The sequence below is a fragment of the Camelina sativa genome, chromosome 11 (genome assembly GCF_000633955.1).
Source record: "Camelina sativa cultivar DH55 chromosome 11, Cs, whole genome shotgun sequence".
Classification (NCBI taxonomy): domain Eukaryota; kingdom Viridiplantae; phylum Streptophyta; class Magnoliopsida; order Brassicales; family Brassicaceae; genus Camelina; species Camelina sativa.
The window spans coordinates 11,013,147-11,033,905 of record NC_025695.1 but is presented as its reverse complement, the minus strand read 5'-3'; the positions used below and the strand labels follow the sequence as shown (position 1 = coordinate 11,033,905).

The 20,759-nt window shown below is 38.2% G+C and overlaps 3 protein-coding genes across 3 annotated transcripts; all 3 read left to right on the top strand.

Moving 5' to 3' along the window:
* On the top strand, positions 1,623 to 3,067 carry LOC104722833 (probable F-box protein At4g22030). The gene has a single exon (XM_010441076.2). It carries the CDS (start codon positions 1,694 to 1,696, stop codon positions 2,948 to 2,950), a length of 1,257 nt encoding a protein of 418 aa, XP_010439378.1. The 5' UTR covers positions 1,623 to 1,693; the 3' UTR covers positions 2,951 to 3,067.
* LOC104722835 (putative F-box protein At5g66830) lies at positions 3,137 to 4,815 on the top strand. The gene is made up of 2 exons (XM_010441078.2): positions 3,137 to 4,050; positions 4,428 to 4,815. Exons 1-2 carry the CDS (start codon positions 3,214 to 3,216, stop codon positions 4,452 to 4,454), a joined length of 864 nt encoding a protein of 287 aa, XP_010439380.2. The 5' UTR covers positions 3,137 to 3,213; the 3' UTR covers positions 4,455 to 4,815.
* LOC104722836 (myrosinase 4) lies at positions 9,104 to 11,999 on the top strand (the record flags this gene model as incomplete). The annotated part of the gene is given in 10 exon segments (XM_019233186.1): positions 9,104 to 9,261; positions 9,343 to 9,403; positions 9,577 to 9,635; positions 9,714 to 9,789; positions 9,893 to 9,970; positions 10,077 to 10,164; positions 10,311 to 10,554; positions 10,862 to 11,198; positions 11,297 to 11,399; positions 11,515 to 11,999. Coding segments are annotated over 10 exon segments (1,391 nt in total), but the record flags the coding sequence as incomplete, so codon positions are not given.

Genomic DNA, 20,759 nt, shown 5'->3' with positions numbered 1-20,759 from the left:
TTTTTTTTTTTTAAATTGAATGATTTGAAGTGTTAGTAATTGCATGAGAGGGTGGCAAAAAAAATGTGAGCTTCGTGGCTTTGTTCACTACGGCAAAAAAGTTAGGAACAAGAAAAAGTTGGAGCTTGACTTGAGCTTTCAATTTAATTTTTATGAAGAAATCGAATGTTGCGTTCTTGTTTTTTAAATAAACAAATCATTTTGTCTTACTAGCCAATGTAAATGGAGATGTTGATGATGTAAGTTCCCCATTGTCTAATCCGACTGGGGAATATATAATACATTTCTTAAATGTGTGTACCAAAAGGTTAATACAACCAGTCGTTTGACGGAGGACCTTGCTAGTTAATACGTTGCTTTATACTTGGAACTAGGAAAGGACCCATGAAGCTAAGAAGCTAGTGGAAAAGCTTTTTGTAATGAGAAAATTTCGGGATCGGCTCAGTCGTGGCTTTCAAGAGTCTCCATTGAAATCAGATTATTGTCAGAGAACTCCGCTTCTAATACCAATGCAGATTTGCAGTCCATCCATGTCTTGTTTCAAATGCTTTGGAAAAAGATCTCAGTCATGAAAGCATGTGGCTTTTGTTATTAGACTATTACAAACTATATTTCATGACAGTATCCATTTTATTTCTTTTCCAAGACTTTAATTGCAACGGAGACATACAAGAGGTGAAACCACAACTCTTTTTTCTTCACATTTCAGGTTCTTAGCTCTTTATTCTCACCATTGTTACCCCACATCTTGTAGGTCTTTGGCTCTTCCCTCGTCATATTCTTATTATATACAAAGATTGCATTAAAATAGAGATCAACCTTGCATCACAAGGTAATAAAGACTGTCTCACTAATGCCCGGAAGTTGTTATGATTCCGCTGTAGCCTGTAGCACCTTGCAAGTTAAGCCAAGACCTAGAGTTGTGGCAGGATTATTACTCACTAGAGAGCAAGGTAAATTTTTGTTTCACAGAACCCATATTTGGACTTAATCTGACGCTACTCTATAAAGTATAAACAAATGTTTGGTGGTGTTTATTGCATATGGCAACATCAGAAACAGCCACTGGTGTATTATATATAGGGTATATTGGCACGCCTAAACACTCTGACGGAAGCGGCAGGTTTCAGTTATACAAAAACACAATCGTAGTTGTTGTATCATGGAAACACACGTTATAATTCCACAATAGTAGATTTTATATTAGTCTGATGTTAAATTATGTTATTTTGACCTTAGGAAAATAAATTTTGGTTTTTAGTTCCATTCCATCAATTGAAAAGAAACCTATCTCGTGAAATAAATGTTGAAATTGGTCTTTTTATATGTTCAGTAGACTATTTTTGATTGTGAATACACACTATTCCATGTTAAACCATTTTATTATCTTTCAAATATGTAGACTCGTTCTAAGGAGACAACAAGTGAACCATAATCTATAGTTTTAGCGAGTGGTTGACCAATATCGCCACAGGAGAAATACATTAACTACGAACTGGTCATTGGTCAAACTCTGCCTTTTGGTCATACATTTTTTAATTATTAATTCCTCTTTGTTCACCTGTAAATGTGACAAACTAATGAAACTTATATATATACATTAGATCACCCCTCCAGAACAAGAAAAACAAGAGAGAAACAAAAATAAAAATCAACAAAACGAGATTTGAAAATCTACAGCAATCTCCTCCTTATGGCGTCACTGCAGGCTTCAATATTTATGCTTTCTACTTCTTGTTCTTATTGCACAAGAACAAGATCAGCGGTCTCAATCCCAAAATTACCTAAATTTAATGTCTCAATTCCGCAAATACCGATCAAGAACCGGAATTCCAGAGTCGAAGAACCGAGTTTTCGGTTGGATGGGTTTGCTGAAAATATCGATATTTCGCTGTTAGAGAGACAAGGGCAGAAGAAGAGAGGGTGCGATGATCAGGTCTTGCAAAGGTCCCGGCTCATGGCAGTTCTTGAAGAAGTTATAGATAGAGTAGAGATGCACAAGAACATTGGAGAGCAACGCAATAACTGGAACTCTCTTTTGCTCAATTCCGTCAACATGATCACTCTCACTGCCGCTCTGATGGCCGGAATTGCCTCCATGAACGCCGTTGGAGGAGACTCTGTTTCCGCGGTGAATATAGCTTCTACGCTTTTGCTGGCTTCTGCCACAGGTTTAGCTGCCTTGATGAACAAGCTTCAGCCGTCGCAGCTTGTGGAAGAGCAGAGGAACGCGACGAGGCTGTTCAAGCAACTGAGAAACAGAATCGAGATGGTTCTGAGGGAGAAGAGCGAAGATGGAATCAGTGAAGCTGACGTGAAAGAAGTGATAAAGAGAGTGCTCTGTTTAGACAAAGCTTACCCACTTCCTCTAGTCGGTACCATGCTCGAGAAGTTCCCTCAAGAATTCAAGCCAGCGAATTGGTGGCCCGAAACAAAACCCGAAGTCACTCATCCCATAACCGAAGCCAACGGGTGGAACTCGGAGCTAGAGATGGAGATGAGAGAGGTGGTTGAGATTATTAAGAGTAGAGATGCAGAGGAGTACGATAAATTAGGTAACGTGGCCTTGAAATTAAACCGGGTTTTGGCCATCTCTGGACCGGTGTTAACCGGAATAGCTGCTGTAAGTTCTGGTTTTATAGGCCATGACTCAGCTTTAGCTGGAGTAGTAGCAACGACGTGTGCTTCATTGGCTGCCGTAGTGAACACGTTAGAGCACGGAGGTCAAGTAGGGATGGTGTGTGAGATGTATAGAAACTCTGCCGGATTCTTCTCTCTCTTGGAAGAAACGATCAAAACAGAGAGAACAGAGGATGCGCTAGTTTTCGAGACAAAAGTAGCGTTGAAACTTGGGAGAAGCTTGTCTGAACTTAGAGATCTCGCTAGAAGATCGAGCTTATCTCGGTTACAAGGATCATCCATTGATGAATGCGCAAGCAAGCTCTTTTGATTAGTCTATAGACAAAATAATATTTCATTAATTCGTTTTTGAGTATAGAGAAAAATAATCGATGTTTCTTTGACTTGCTGTACAAACCTGAATATAATAATGCAATTTCATTTCGCATTTTTGACCGGTTCATCGAAAAACTAGTTACCTAGATCCCTTTTTAGGGTTGGCTTTAAATAGATCAGAGTACTCTACGTCTCTAATGTCTCTTGTTGATAATTAAAGAGTTAGTCTCTTTATAAAATCTCTCTCTTTCTCCGAGAATGAAAACAAAAAATAAGATCCAGAGGATGGCCTCTCTTGCCGTCTCTGCTACTACAATCACTCGATCAGGTTCAAAAAGACATCTCCATTGCTGGTCCCATCTTCCACTAGATCTCCTTCGATTGCTTTTCGAACGCCTCGGATTTGCGGATTTTGAACGAGCCAAAACTGTTTGTTCATCATGGCGATCAGCTTCGAAAATATCTGAGCCAAATAATGAGATCCCTTGGATGATTCTCTTCCCAAAGGACAAAAATTACGGTATCTTGTTCAATCCTGAAGAAAAAGAAAAGCAATACAAAACTCAAGATCTTGGCAACGACTTTGGGAAGAGCTTTTGTGTGGCGACTTGTAGAAGCTGGCTTCTCATGCTAGACGATCGAGGTTACATCAAGGATGTCCCTCAATATAAGTTCTATATCTTACATCTTTTAACACGCGAGCGGATCAATCTACCGAGTTTTGAATATGGGATCACCTCTCCGGTATTATGGGTAGACGAGAAAACCCAAGATTACTTAATTATAGGAATGTTTGGTGAAGTAAATGCGGTTTCTTTCAAGAGAGGAGATAACTCGTGGAAAATAATTCCGTATTTGTTAGGTATTGACGAGTGTTTTAAAATGGTATACAAAGATCACAAGCTTTTTTGTTTCAACTATTTTAAAATCCGTATTCACGATTTCTCTGGAGAAATTCCTTTGGAAATTTTCAGAATTAGCGTACGTGAATGCCTACCAAGATCAGTAGGTCTTACCATCTACTTCAATGGTAATCTTTCTGAAGAGAAGTATCAAGAAAACAATATCTTCATCTACAATCTCGATTCGAAGAAGGTAGAACGACCACATAAATTTGTTTTTTCCTCCGTTCCATTCTCTAGTGCACGTTGGTTCTTTCCAAGTTTCAAACGAGATTAATTATTCCTATCAATATATTTTTGTTTTATGTATTTTTCTTTTTCATATTTTTTTGTATTAAACATATACTAATATTTTGCTTTGAGGTTCAAGATTACTGTTTTCTATTTATTTTTTGTTCTTTATGCTATAAAAGACTATACGCCCATCTTAATAAACGACTCGAGCTGGCTTTCAAATATTTTTTGTTCTTTGACTAGTTATTGCATCCTTGTGCCACTATCTTCTAAGCTTCAAATTCAATTTCTACGAATAAGTATTTTCCCTGTAAGAAGCTTTGAATAATGTCACAGCTTTCAGTGCCTGCACTTTGTGATTGACGGTGCTAGTTTGGCTTGTTGTGGATATGAAGTTGTTTCGTTCCGTGCTTTTGACTCTAGGAGGGAGTTCCTAGAGTGAAGAAGCATTGCATGCCTCATTACGCTTGGTGATTCCGCAGTCGCTTGATCCGCACGTATTACCGTTGGAAGGGCTGTCTGTCTCATCGCCTTCTGGTCATCCGCCTTTTCCCTTTGTTCATTTATCTTTTGTTTATCTTCTTAGCTTCACTTAATGATTCTCTTTTAACTTGTATCACTTCATCTTCTTCCTTGAGCTTTGCTTATGGATTGAATTGATGATTTGATTCAATAATGTGCTTCATCTTCTACCACGTGGTATGATGCCATATTTTTTTCTTTCTTATTTGTGGCATGGGGCCATGTATTAGTTATGCTTCATTGTGTGACTTTAACTTTTAAAATGAATATCTATATTCTTATCAAAAAAAAAAACAAAAAAAAAATTTAAATGATTGCATTATTGTCCAACTTATCCAAATGAGTTCCATCTTACATAAAACTGAGTTCGCCCTAATTTTTCTCTCCCAGGTACGAACATCGAGGCATCATTTCAACCATCCTCCTCCGACGCCGGTGAGCTCTCTGCTCGCCGGCGTCGGGAAATATCGGTTTCCGTTTCTATGTCAAACTTCTACTATCCCTTTACCTCGATCTCCATTTCTTTTTTCCCCTTTTTAGCTCTGTTTTAATCGTTACAAACCCTCACCGAAGAACCCAAGCGGCGAATAAGGTTTATTCATCTCCGAAGCTAGGCGGAGGTGGAGAACAACAATCTCTACCCTCTGTGACTATATCAGCCAGTCCGCCGGGAGTTTCAGAGTTCCCCTGTTCCTCATTGCCTAGATCCGGAGTTCGACTCGTCTCTGTTGAACCTCCTCGTCCCTCATCACCTGAGTCTTACGCGACAGAGACGACGGCGATGGCTTGTGATGAGTGTTACAGCGTTGTGTTTTTCCTCCGAGAGTGGTCCCCCGACTCTTCTCCCTGAAACCGCCTAACAAATGGTGATCTAGACTATCATTCTCTAAAGTACAGGTCTGCTCTTAACCACCCTTTGTCTACCCTTAGCCAACTTAGGTGGTGTTCCCTAGAAGCTTTTGTCCGAAGACTGCAAATAGCTCATAACATACCTTGGCTGCTCTGGTTATACAAAATTTTGTTGAGAACCCTGCCATTAGTTTCACCTAGCTTTATGGAATATGAGTTTATAAGCTTCACATTGAAAGGTTTTTTGTGCCCAACTATTATGTCTATGAGAAACTTGCCTAGTAAAACATCTAGGATTCTTACTCATGTTGTGAAAGGCTTGAAGAAGTTCGGCATTATGATCATGTCGCTTAAGAGCGGTGATTACTGAAGCTTCTTCAGCCCTTGTTTCACATACCCGGTTCTTGATCCCACCTATATGCATTTTAACCTCGTATGGGATATGTTTTTTACCCTCAAGAGTTTGGAACCTAAGCTTCACCCACCCTCTTTCAACCAAACCATGCCCGTGTTGTCCAAAACTAAATCGACCAAGCCTACTCTGCCTTTTCTTTGGTCTTACTGGCTACATGCTTTGTGTGGATTTCTTAATCTCCTTGGACAAGGGCCCCAAGTGAGAGAGAACCCACCTGTATTGCTACAGTTTGACCTTTATCATTGGCTTATGGTTTTAGTTTTCCTTGGAAGATCTGTTTGTATTGGCTTAAAGTCTTATGGTCTATCGCCCTGCTCCCCAAGTGTCTCACTCGACGACTTCAAGCTTCTCTACTTCATTGCCTCCTCCAGCTCTCGGACCCTATGGTTTGAAGACTACCCTTGGTCCAATGGAAGATACCTTCTGACCAGGGCTCTAAATCATCCTACCTTGGACCCAATAACCATGATCCTCAGAATCCCTGCCATCGCACTTCTAGTGTACCTCGTCTTGGCGAGCGTTTTGGCTTTGGATCCTCCTACAACGTCTACGTGTCTTTTGACCTTGACAATTCTGTCATCCATCGGTTCATTCGATGATGATCTTTCGAGTATCCATGTTCTCTCATGTTTCTATCTGCTTCATCGCATTTTCTCCATAGCTCTCATGGTGTTCACCTCGAAATCTTTTATTTTCTTGCTTATGGTATTGGCGAATACCTACTCTTGTAACTCTTTAAACTTTGGGATCTTTGAGTCTCCACTTTGTACCTTGATTTGATTTGAATGAATGAAATCATGTGTTTGTCCAAAAAAAAAAAAAAGAGTTCCATCTTACATTTACATCTTGCAGTATTGCCCATCTTGCATAATTGGATTTATTGTCCAACTTTCCACCGATAATTTATATGCGATAGAAAAATTGACATCAAGTTGATGAGTTTACAATCAAGATTTCTTAACCATTGGATGAGTTGAATTATACAATTGTGTAGATGCAAGAATTTACAGTAACGATGGGGTTTCAACACTACCTCACTATTGTTGAAAACAAGTGTAAATTTTCATCCTCAATTTCAAATAAAAATCAAACAATTCAAAGTAAAAAGTTTATATCAATTTCTCCATTCCCAATTTCCTCAATTTTATTAAAAGAATTCTTTCAAATTTTTGTATTGTCGGTCAAAAACACCATTCAAGCTCAAGTCTATGGAAGTTATTTAATTCAGTTAATTACTTCCAACATACTATCCTGCATACAATATATGCTTTACTGCGTACGTAACCACAAACATTAGTATGCAAAAAACCTAAAATCGGGCGAGTGGATCTAAAATCGGGCGAGTGGACAATAATGCAACCATTTCAATCTAAAAAACCTTGAGAGAGAAAATCGGGCGAGTGGCTCTCACGCGCGGCGATTTTTTCTCTCCTAAACTCTTCTTCTTTTGATCACAATCACTTGCACCGACGTCGGGTCCTCTGTCAATTCCGGTGAAGGTGAGGACCTCTCGGCCCATGGTTCTTCATTCGCGACTTATTGCATCTTCCAGGCGAAGCTGTTGGACGAAATCAAGGGAGCAGTGGAGAGGAGAAGAATCTGCGAGATGTTGATGGTAAGAGCTCTACCGGAGGTGTTGCGACACGGAATGGAAGAGGGAGATTCATGGCGAGGAACGAGAGAAGAAGGTAGATAGATCGATAGACCGGAGATTCTAGAGGTTTCACGGGATCGGTTATGATAGGGGAGGTAGTCTCCAATCCGGCTAAGCTAAGCCACCGTCGAAGGTCTTCTTATCTACTCCCTGCTGCCTCTCTCTCTCTCACGACTGAGCATGAAAACCTCCACGACAAAAGACAGATCGGATCTTTTCCTCCTTCTCAAAACGGTTCTACGGTGGCGGGATGACAACGGATCTTGGATCACCATCTCTGTTCGGTTACCGTCGTCCAGACTCACCGGAGGTCCTATTCCGGTTGAGTATCCGCATATGTGGACGGCGGCTGCAAACGAGTTTTTCGTTTGTAGATTAGGGTTTCACGATCCCCAGTTTAGTTTGGTACGTGAACCCGGCCGGTTTTGTTTTTCCATCGGTTCGGTTAGATATAAATGAGTTGGACCCCTTGAGATTTTTGTATGGGCCTACTCTGGAAATAGCCCATTGGGCATTATATTTTGTAAATTGAATACCCTTTAACAAAAAAAAAATCTAAAATCGCAAAATTAGTTTGGGTTTTTTTTCGTAGTAAAAAAGCTTTTAATTATTATTTTTGACATCAAATTTTAAAAATGGAAATGCAAAGTTTCCAAAAGACAGATTTCGAAGTGCAACGGAACGAGATTTCGAAGGCAAGAAGTTGATTTTCGATGAATGGTCCTTAGACTAGACCACCATACGAAAAAGTCAATAATCTTTGAAACTTTTAATATGGACCCAGAAAATAACGATTCCCTTCGATTTCGTGTCATGGGTGACAATTAAGACACATTTCGATCCAACTTTATTATATTTTGAGATTGAATTTAAATTATTTTCTTTTGTCAATTGTCAGGTTGTAACGATAGCGAAAACGGATATGTGGTTGTTGTCCCTTATCACCAATGACAACAAAGCGAATAGTCAAGTGTGTTATCCATTATGTAGATCCAGCGAAGATGAAGCGATTAGAACCACGCAATTTACTAGAAGTCAGCGAGCCGGAGAGGGACTAGAAGACTATTGGGCTAACGTGTCGTAGTATTATTATTTTTTTAACTAATGCGTTAGGATTATGGGTCTAACGTGTCGTGTTATTTTTTTCAACTAATGCGTCAGTGTCATTAGTTTCGTAAATTATCCGATATCTGTAAATCTCAAATTGGTCGAAATGCAAAGATTTAGCTATGTTTCGCATATGATTGCGTGACCCGTGTTTATAGTTTAGATTTGGAAGTGTCTGCCTATATATACTGCTAAGTTCAAGATTCTTGTTGAACTTCTCATTGTTTCACTCAGGTTTCAGGTTTGCTATCCAACTCTCAGGTTTGTGTCTTAACCTGTCACGCTCTGTTTTACTATAACGCTTTTTGTTCTCTTCTCTGTGATTGTCTTCTTCTCATATATCTCTTTTGTTTGGTGAAGGTTCAATCAAAGGATTCAGCTTCAACAGTTCTTCTTCATCAGACAAAAATACAATAAGTGAAAGTGATCTCTCAAGCCACATGACATTCCGTGAAACTTTCATCCTTGTGCTTCTCTTTGCAGTTTTAAGTGCAACGAGTCAACGAGTTTGCAATCCAGCGTGCCAAGCTAAAGAACCCTTCAACTGCAATGATGTGCAAATGTTCAGTCGAACTGATTTTCCAACAAACTTCACTTTTGGTGCAGCAACTTCAGCATATCAAGTATGTTCGTTATAATTATGTAATAAATAAAAATATTAGGAAGAAATTTCTATTTAAAAAAAAGTGATTTGCGTGTACTAGATTGAAGGTGCTGCGCATAGAGCGCTTAATGGATGGGACTACTATACTCATAGATATCCAGGTTTTGTCCTTAATTTTGATATGTAAATAATTGTATATATATATATATACACACACATATATCATATTTTTCCTAAAAACACATATATCATACATGGGTTATCGACATGTCTATACAGTCTATACATTTTGACAAATATGTTTGCTCACAATATAGACGTTTTCATCTAGCAGAAAGGGTTCCAGACCGCACTACGGGAGATCTGGCTTGCAACTCCTATGAGCTTTATAAGGTTTATTTTATTTTATTTATCCTTGTTTACACAATCACTTGGAATGAAATTTGATCGGGGAAGTTCATTGCGCTATAGGAGGATGTCCAATTATTGAAACGCCTGAATGTTCAAGCTTACAGATTCTCTATAGCATGGTCAAGAGTCCTACCAAGTAATATTATCCTCATTCTTATTCCAAATCTTCTAATTGGGCTTTAATTGTTTTAATCACATTTTTACTCTCTCTCTCTCTTATGTATATATCGCCTTCTTAGAGGGAAAGCTGTGTGGAGGAGTGGATGAGAATGGAATAAAATATTACGACAACCTCATCAACGAACTGAAAGCCAATGGTAATTATTTCTTGATTATAATTTTTACACATACATGTGGATTTTTCTTGTTATATTTTGGTATATATTTGATCATAATAATCAACTTGATTACACGCACACGTAGGCATAGAACCATTCGTGACAATATTCCATTGGGATGTCCCCCAAGCTTTAGAAGACGAGTATGACGGTTTTCTAAACAAACGTATAGTGTAAGCAATTCAATAAATAGATGTTTTAACCAAAAATCTTTTATTATTTCTGTTGGTGGCAGAAGTTATACTTACCTGCCTTATTTTTTTACTAGACATTACATTTCTAAGCTCATGTATATCTTTATGTATGGTCATATATATAGGGAGGATTACAAGGATTACGCTGAGCTTCTCTTTCAAAGATTCGGAGATAGAGTGAAGTTTTGGATCACATTTAATCAACCTTACACGTTTGCATACAGAGGTTACGGAATTGCAATATCTCCACCGGGGCGATGCACAGGTTGTGAATTTGGAGGAAATTCTGGTACAGAACCTTATATTGTTGGCTATCACCAACTTCTTGCTCATGCTACAACTGTATCTACATATCGGCAGAAATACAAGGTATTCATACGAATAAAACCATATGAGTTATGTCATAGTTACACATTAAGTCTTCCTTTGTTTTGTTTTGTTTTTTTTTTCTTTTTTTTTATCAACCTTAACACAAATAATAACGTGATTGAGCTTTTTCGCTTCAATACAGTTAGTTTACACAAAACTGCAAGAAAAATAAATGTAGAAATAGAAAAAGACACTGCATGAAAAAACATATATTTCACATCCACGTCTTACTCTTTGTTTCTTTTTTTTTACACAAATGCAAATAAAAAATGATTAAGCCTTTATAAGCAGGCTTAACAATGTGCAGGGGTTACAAGGAGGAAATATTGGAATAACTTTAATCGGAAGATGGTTTGTTCCTTTAAATGAAGCAAGCGTTTCAGATCAGATGGCTGCGGGGCGAGCGTTTGATTTCATTGTTGGATGGTTCTTGGATCCTCTGGTATATGGAGATTATCCGAAGACCATGAAAGATACCTTAGGAGAAAGATTGCCAAGATTTACAGATTTAGAATCTCAACTAGTGAAAGGATCCATGGAGTTTCTAGGTTTAAATTATTACTACACACAGTATGCAACTGATTCATTGCAACCCACTTACAAAGACAATTACGAAAACCCACTTACCTATATCACTGAGAATGGTAATATATATGATATATATATATATATATATATTTATATATAAACAAGTTTACTTAACAAAAATATATGAATTACATGTTAATTATGAACGTTACAGGATTTCCTACTTCTGGCAATCTAACACTTGCTGAAGCACTAGCAGTCCAAGGACGAATTGAAAGCCACTGTAGTCATTTGTCTTGTCTCAAATGCGCAATCGAGTACGTTATCTGTGATTTTTGAAAATTACTTGTTTGATCTTTATATCAAATTTGGTAGTTTTATACATGGAAAAAAAAATCAAATGATATTCATATCAATAAATCTTGTATGTAGGGATGGATGCAACGTAGCAGGGTATTTTCCATGGTCTTCGATGGATGTTTACGAGTTCAGTAGTGGTTACACAATCCGTTTTGGTATGAATTGGGTGAACTTCACTAATCCAGCTGATAGAAGGGAGAAAGATTCGGCTAAATGGTATTCTAAGTTCAACATGGAAAGAAGTGAAGAGAAAAGATAGAAGCAGGGTAATTTTCTTCTATTTACATCTTCCCTCAAAATTTGAAACTGGAAAATTCGAAAGCAAAGTTTATACATCTTCCCTCAAAATGCCTTTTTCCCTTTATACATATAAAGGGAATATATGTCTGTTTCAGTCATAAAGTCTGTTTAACTCTGTTACACGTTTAATATTCTTCTTAGTTTTTCGTTTCCTGCTCTTTATTTTACATTTTTCTTCGAATTCGCGTGGCGCTGTTTTTGTCTTAAAGACTTTATTGCATCATCTTTATATGCCAATTAATACCGTATCCCACTTATACCTTTGGCTGGTTGTATAGAAAACGTATTTATAATATCATTTCTAATTTTTAAAACTAGAATAACAAATGATATGACTAATTTTTTTTTGTCTATAATGTTGAAAGGACAATAAAAATAATTATCTAAATAAGTCCAACAAGATGTTATCATTTTGATTCATGGTTAACATGCTAGAAAAATGAGCCGCTTAAAAGATGAACTTTAATTGAATAGAGGGAAGTTATTATGTGTGAGAGAAGGGTAAAATGCGTATATTTCAATTTTCCAGTTTAAGACAATGGAGCCATCAATTGTCTCAATATAGGCCACTGCTGCTTGGTAGAGCCGTATAGGTATAGCTTTGACTTTGTACGTTTCTTCGACTAAATTATTTGATTCAAGTTTAAACGTATATCGACAATTACCATCTTGTTCACTGAATCATAGCACTTTCTATCTCAAACGTATAATTTAAATATTCTTGTTGAGAGACATCAGTAGGGTAATTTAAACGTATATCGACAGTTATCGAGTTGAATTATCGAATTTGGTTATACCAACTGTTGTTGTCTCTTCGTGATATAGTAAAATTTTCTTAAGTGGCATATTTATTTAGAAAAATAAATAGGGAAAATTACTACTTGAGATGCAAACTGAGATGAATTAATTAATAGCTTAAAGTTTAAAAGGGTTTGTTCAATCCTGAAGGAAAAAAAAAGCAATACAAAACTCAAGATCTTGGCGATGACTTTGGGAAGAGCTTTTGTGTGGCGACTTGTAGAAGCTGGCTTCTCATGCTAGACGATCGAGGTAACATCGAGGATGTCCCACCCTCAATATAATTTCTATATCTTACATCTTTTAACACGCGAGCGAATCAATCTTCCGGTTTTTGAATATGAGATCACCTCTCCGGTATTTTGGGTGGACAAGAAAACCAAAGATTATTTACTTATAGGAATGTTTGGTGACAGAGAGGAGATAACTCGTGGAAAATAATTCCTTATTTGGTAGACAAAGATCACAAGATTTTTTTGTCTCAACTATTATAAAATCTATATTTACGATTTCTCTCTAGAAATTCCTTTGAAATTTTTCAGAATTAGCGTACGTGAATGCCAATGCCTACCAAAATCACTAAAGTCTTGGCATAAGACCTATGGGATCACGGGGTCTCCCATATTTGCCTACCATAAGGTATAATATAGTAGTCACTGTACGTGGAGATGTGTTATTTGTTAAGAGCCAACGTCCGCCTATGATGCGGATATCGATCCTAACATCCAAACCGTTGAAACAAATCTTGTACCACATCCTGTACCAGAAGTACGAGAAGGCCCTATGACGCGATCAAAGAATAAACAGCTAAGGAAGAGGTTTAACCTAGCCGTTCAAGACATCGTAAGCTCCCTAGAGCTGAAAGACGTTAACTGGTCTGTACCACCATCATGCCGCCACAACGGATATGATTACATTGCCGAGGAAGAGCTTGCTGAAGACTTCACCCAAATGAGCCTTGATCAAACCAGTTACCCAGGTATGAAACCTCTTTTAGCAGGTCAAGGAACCTCAAGAATTCAAGAGAAGACATTGGAACTGCAAGAGACGTGTGATACAAGCTACACCTCCGAAAGCGATCAAGATAGTGAAGATCAAGACCAAGACATAGAGGGCATGGACGAGCATCAAGAAACTGATCAAGATATTCTAGAGGAACTCCTAGAAGACCCCTACTTCAAGAAACAAGCCAAAAAACAAGTACAAGACAAAACTCCTGAAGTAGTTCATCGAGTAGTACAAGAAGTGGTTCAAAGAACATCTATTGGGCCTAGAACGCATCCATATAAGTCCTATTAAATATTTTCGATCCTTGTAGGTTCCACCAACCCCAACAATGGCTAGAAGGCGTGCTCATCAAGAGAGATCAAGTCTAATTTAGTATTATCTTTAATTAGTTTATTTACTTTCCAAAAAAACAATGGTTTTGTGTATGATTTTATTTGTTTTCCTTTATTGCATTATTTTGCATTTATTTTCAGCCTTAGGGCTAGCTGAAGTACTCTTATAAAGTCCCCTTGCAGCAGTTATACGATTTTTCACTTTTGATATTAATAAAACGCTGAATTTTCTTATTTCTTCTCTTTAAGTGTACTTGAGAGAATAAGATTGTTCTTTGTCTTGTGTATGAGATTCTACAAGGCTGAGTTTGTGTACTGTATCAGAGACCAATCACATCTCTGTGGTGTACTTCAATCTGCCAGTACTTCCCCTTTTATCGATCCCACACGAAAGAAGCGACCGCCATCGTGTTAGTACATAATCGACCATATTTCCTTCACAAGAGAGAAGCGACCGACAGCTTGTGAAGCCATCATCTCTATCTGGTACAAGTCTCACCACCGAGTCTTGTATCATCTGGTATCAGAGCACAGTTCACGCTGTTCCCTTGCCAGATTTATCTTTTCCATTTACTCTTATTTGATATTTAGCTTTTGTTTTTGATTTTAAAAAAAAAACCTTGTCACAGCCTTGTCTCTAGGTTGTTCGTCTCACATTAAAAAAAAATTATTATTATTATTTCGTTTTTAGCTTTTGTTTCATTGCTTTTATTGTCTAATACTGCTTATCAATCGTAATATTTCAAAAAAAAAAGTTTCTTTTTATTTTCTTTGGGATTTTCTTTTCAATTCATGTGGTATGCTGATCCTTTGTTGTTTTTGTCTAAGCGCAGATCCGTTTTAGACACTCATTATGAGAGAAAACGCAGATATACCCAAGGACCCCATGATGCAAATGATAAGAACCCTCACAGAGCAGTTGAGAGGGCTTGGCGATAGGATAGACCGTTTGGAGCAACCTCAGGCAAGGGTTGACGTTGGACCAGTTCCAAACCGAAGGAATGTCCGCGATAAGGAAGAAGAATCCATTGACCTGGATGATGATGATGACCCACCACCAGATCCATTAAGGCGTTAACATCAACGGCGAGAAAATCCTTTGATGCATAATCGCGCTCGAGAGGTAGAACTTAGAGAACAAAACCGAGATGTCAAACTGATACCTCTTACTTTTGCATAACCGAGATGTCCAAATTTCCACCGATAATTTATGTGCGATAGCAAAATCGACATCAAGTTGATGAGTTTACAATCAAGATTTCTTAACCATTGGATGAGTTGAATTATACAATTGTGTGGATGCAAGAATTTATAGTAACGATGGGGTTCCCGATGGTTACACTATGTCACTATTTCTGAAAACAAGTGTAAATTCCCATCCTCAATTTCAAATAAAAATCAAACAATTCGAAGTAAAAAGTTTATATAAATTTCTTCATTCCCAATTGTGAGGTTGTTAACCGATCGAAAATTGAAAACCAATAGAACTCGTCTTTACTTCTTCGTTATTTGATTGAATCAGAAAGTAAAAAAATATAAAAGAACGACACCAACGATTTAACGAGTTCACGTTCCTTAACCGGAAATGCTACTTCTCGCCGGAGATACTTCTCCGGAATCCACTAGAAACTTTGTGAGGACTGTTTTTGTTACAACGCTCTCAAGCTTTCTCTCTCTACTCTCTAACTATCAAATCTCTCCAACCTCTCTGTAACAAACTCTCAGATACAGAGAAGAAGATAATGATGCGATTAAGAGATCAAACAGATAAGACCTTATAACCTCCGTTGACTTCGACGACTTCAACGTTTTAGTCTTCCACCTCACGTGCATCACTTGAAAGCTATCCCTGAGCTAACCCTCTCTTCTGCTGAGAGTCTTCCTCACACTTAGACACATTTCTGAAGAAACCATAAGAACCACAACTCACAATTCTCCACCTTGGTTCGAATGGTTTTCTGTATCACCTCTTCTAGTACTTGGATTCCCCTCCGGTTACTGAGTTTTACCCTCAGTTTTCTAATACTCGGAGCATTTGAAGTGCTCCCTCCAGTGTATCCACTGGTACAACCTTAATGAAAATTTCAGCCGGATTGCATTCACCTGCAATCGTTATCACCTTCACAATACCCTCGTTAATGATATCCCTGATAAAATGCAACCTGATATCAATGTGCTTGGTCCTCTCGTGGTGCACTGAGTTCTTTGACAATGCAATAGCACTCTACGAATCACTATGAACCTCCATGAACTTCTGTGGGAACCCGAGTTCTTCAGCCAAACCTTTTAACCAAATAGCTTCTTTAACCGCTTTAGTAAGAGCCATATACTCGGCCTCTGTTGAGGACAGAGATACAACCTTTTGAAGTATCTACTTCCAAAAAATAGAGTTCCCTCCTGCTGTAAAAACATACCCAGTAGTGGACCTATGACTATCACCATCACCAGCATGATCTGCATCGCAATATTCCCTGATCAAGAAGTTTTCTTGCTTTCTGAAACATAACTTCTTCTTCTCAGTACCTCTCATGTACCTCAAAACCCACTTAGCCGCCTGCCAATGATCCTTGAGTGGTCTACTCATGAATCTACTAATCACACCAACCAGATATGCTAGGTCTGGCCTCATGCCTATCATAGAATACATGATAATACCAGCAATATTGGCATAAGGAATCACTTTCATCCTTTTAAACTGTTCTTCATATTCCGTATCAGTAGCTGCTCGAAGATTGAAATGAGCACCTAAAGGAGTCGCAACTGCCTTGGCTTGATCCATCCCGAAAGTTTTCAGAACTTTCTTAACATAACTCTCCTGAGACAGAGTTTAAGTTCCTGCAACTCTATCTTTCTCAATCTCCATTACAAGAATCTTTTTAGCTTCTCCTAAATCTTTCATTTCAAACTCATGACTTAGCAACCTCTTCAATTTTTCTACATGACTTTTGTTCCTAGAAGCTATCAACATATCATCTACATATAACAGTAGATAGATACGACTCCCATCTTTGAACTTCCTCCAATATACACAACTATCATAAGCACTTCTCTCATAGGCTATTCCCCTCATAAACTCATCAAATCTCAAGTTCCACTGCCTAGGAGACTGTTTAAGGCCATATAGAGACCGATTCAGGAAACATACATGCTCAGGATGTGACTCATCAACAAAACCCTCAGGCTGAGCCATGAATATATATTCATCAAGGAAACCATGCAAGAATGCGGTCTTCACATCCATTTGCTGCAACTCCATGTTAAATTGAACCACCATTGATAGCAGATACTTGATAGAAACATGTTTAACAACCGGTGAAAATATTTCAGTATAATCAGCACCTTTGGTTTGAGAGTACCCCTTTGCCACTAGTCTAACCTTGAATCTGGGAACTTCTACTCCAGGTATTCCTGGTTTTCTAGTGTAGATCCATCTACAACCCACGAATTTATCTCCTTTTGGCTTATCTCCAAGATCCCATGTTCGGTTCTTTTTCATTGAGGACATCTCCTCTTTCATTGCTTCATTCCACTTATCCCAATTCGGATCAAGAAGAGCCTCCTTATAAGAACCAGGTTCAGACCTCCCTCCATCCTCTGTATAATAAGCAAATCTCACCATGTTTGACTCACTATACTTCCTATTTGCTTTAATTGCTCTTCTCCCTCTATCTCTAACCAGTTGATAATCACTCAAATCTTTTGATTCAGAGTTTTCTTCTCCACTCTCATCTTGAGTAGTGTCTGATCTCGAGGGATCAATAGGAGCCTCATGCTCCTGCACTTGCGTACTCCACCTTGATTAACAGTATCTTGAGAAGCTCCACCTTGATCTGACCCATTCGTCTTCAAACCAAGATTCTTGAGGTCTACCTCCGTAATAATCACCTGTTGATCTTTACTGTGATCCTTATACTTCACTTCTTCTATAAAAATCACATTTCTGCTTATGACACATTTACCTTTGTCTGCTAACCAAATCTTATACCCTTTAACTCCTTCAGGATAACTTGTAAAGAATCCTCTCTTAGCTCGTGGATTCAATTTCCCCTAATCAATGTGTACATACGCAAGACAACCAAACCTCCTCAATCCACTCATATCTGGTAAACTAGAAGTCCATCTTTCCTCTGGTAGATCAAAGTCAATATTCGTTGAAGGTGACCTGTTGATCAAATATACTACAGTCGAAGCTGCCTCTGCCCAGAACTTTTTCTCCATACCACTTTTACTCAACATACTACGCACCTTGTCCATAATGGTTCGATCTAACTTTTCAGCCACACCATTTTGTTGTGTTGTGTAGGCACATGTCCTATGTCGAACAATCTCTTTATCTCTGCAGAACTTGTCGAAATACTGATTACAATACTCCAACCCATTATCAGTTCTGAGCTTCTTAACTTTTTTCTTAGACTGAACCTCCACCATTTTCTTCCAATCAACAAACTTCTCTAATTCCTCATCTTTTCGTTTTAGAAAGTATATCCATACTTTTCACGAATAATCATCAATAAACGATATGAAATACTGACAATTACCGAGTGAGAGAGGAACCCAACAAGTCGGAGTGCACATATGTCAGCTTCTCTTTGGACACATGCTGTGCTGGAGCAAAACTTACCCTGTGGTTCTTACCAAACACAGAATCCTCAAAGAACTTAAGCTCTTTAATCATCTCCCTATCCAAGCATCCTTTCTTAACTAGTACTTCCAGTCCCTTTTGGCTCATGTGGCCTAATCTACTATGCCACAAGACAGTTTCATCCTTTAAAGACTCAGAAACATGAAACTCTGGTATCTCTGCTTTTTCTTGCAGAATATATATTGTGTTTCTCTTCATTCCTCTAAGCAACATTGAACAGCCAATGATTATTTCCATAACTCCATTCTGGGATTTAAACCAACATCCTTTGTCTTCCAATGTACCTAAAGAGATTAAGTTCCGAGACATTGATGGCATGTATCTCACATCCGTAAGAACAATAGAAGTCCCATCTGAATTTCATATCTTCACACTGTCGACTCCTTTAACATGAGATACAGTGTTATTCCCCATCTTAACATACCCGGATGTTACTTCTTTAAAATCTGAAAATAACTCCCTTCTTGGTGTCATGTGAAAAGAGCAACCAATGTCTAGTATCCATTCCTCAGTTTTATCTCCTGATGCACTCAAACTCTCTTCTACTGCCATTAACACCATTGCTTGATCATGATCAGAACCAGACTTAGCAATTCCTGCTTCTCCTTTATCTGACCCTTTTATCTTGCTCTTGTTTTTCTCAAGCCACTTGTAACATTGCTTTTTAAAATGTCCCTATTTACCACATATCCAACAGACTCTTTTCCCATCCTTAGACTTAGACCGAGATCTACCTCTTCCTTTATTAGCCTGACCATTATATTTCTCCTCTGATCTACCTCTTGCAAAGTGTCCCTCTCCCACTGACTTACTGTTCTGAGCTACCTCCCTCTCCTTATCCCTTGCAGCCACCATTACATCATCCAACCTTAACTTCTCTCTACCCATACTATACTTCAGTGTTTCTACTAAACTATCAAATCTTGCAGGTAAGGAACTCAACAGGATGATCGCTTGTACCTCATCCGATACTTCAATCTGCAAGTGGTTGAGATCTGCCACAATCTTGAGAAAATCATCAATGTTGTCATCGATCTTCTTATTTTCCTGCATCTTGAATGTGTAAAAGTTTAATTGAGAATAAACTCGATGAGGCAAGGATGTAGGCATAAACATCTTCTCCAATGTCGACCACGCTTCAGCCGCAGTGTCGCATAACTCGATGTTCCTCAAAACGTTATCAGCAACATTTAAGAAGATCACGTTCTTTGCCTTATCGCACCTCTCCAATCTTGCCGTTTCTTCGGCTTCACGTTTTTTCTTCATCTCTGTATCTTGTTCTTCTTCCGCTGTGAGTGGCGGAGACGGAGCTTTCTCCACCAGTACATCTTTTAACCATCAAACACTACAATTGGAACCCCAGACATCTTCAATCCGATCGAGCTTCGCCAAAACCCAGGCTCTGATACCAATTTGTGAGGTTGTTAACCGATCGGAAATTGAAAACCAATAGAACTCCTTTGTACTTCTTCGTTATTTGATTGAATCAGAAAGTAAAAAAAAGATAAAATAACGACACCAACGATTTAACGAGTTCACGTTTCTTAACCGGAACGCTATGTCTCGCCGGAGATACTTCTCCGGAATCCACTAGAAACTTTCTGAGGACTGTTTTCGTTACAACGCTCTCAAGTTTTCTCTCTCTACTCTCTCACTATCCAATCTCTCCAACCTCTCTGTAACAAACTCTCAGATACAGAGAAGAAGATAAAGATGCGATTAAGAGATCAAACATATAAGACCTTATAACCTCTGTTGACTTCGACGACTTCAACGTTTTAGTCTTCCACTTCACGTGTGACTCACGTACATCACTTGAAAGCTATCCCTGAGATAACCCTCTCTTCTCCTGAGAGTCTTCCTCACACTTAGACACATTCCTGAAGAAACCATAAGAACCACAACTCACACCAATTTCCTCAATTTCATCAAAATAATTGTTTCAAATTTTGTATAGTCGGTCAAAAACACCATTCAAGCTCAAGTCTATCTGAATTTATTTAATTCAGTTAATCACTTCTAACATATCCTGCATACAATATATATATGCTTTACTGCGTAACCACAAACATTAGTATAGTTTGTTTTTTTTTTTTCGTAGTAAGCAAGTTTCCAAAAGAGATTTCAAAGTGCAACGGAACGAGATTTCGAAGGCAACAAGTGGATTTTCGATGAGTGGTCCCATACTAAAAAAGTCAATAATCTTTTAAACTTTTAATATGGACCCCTTAGATTTT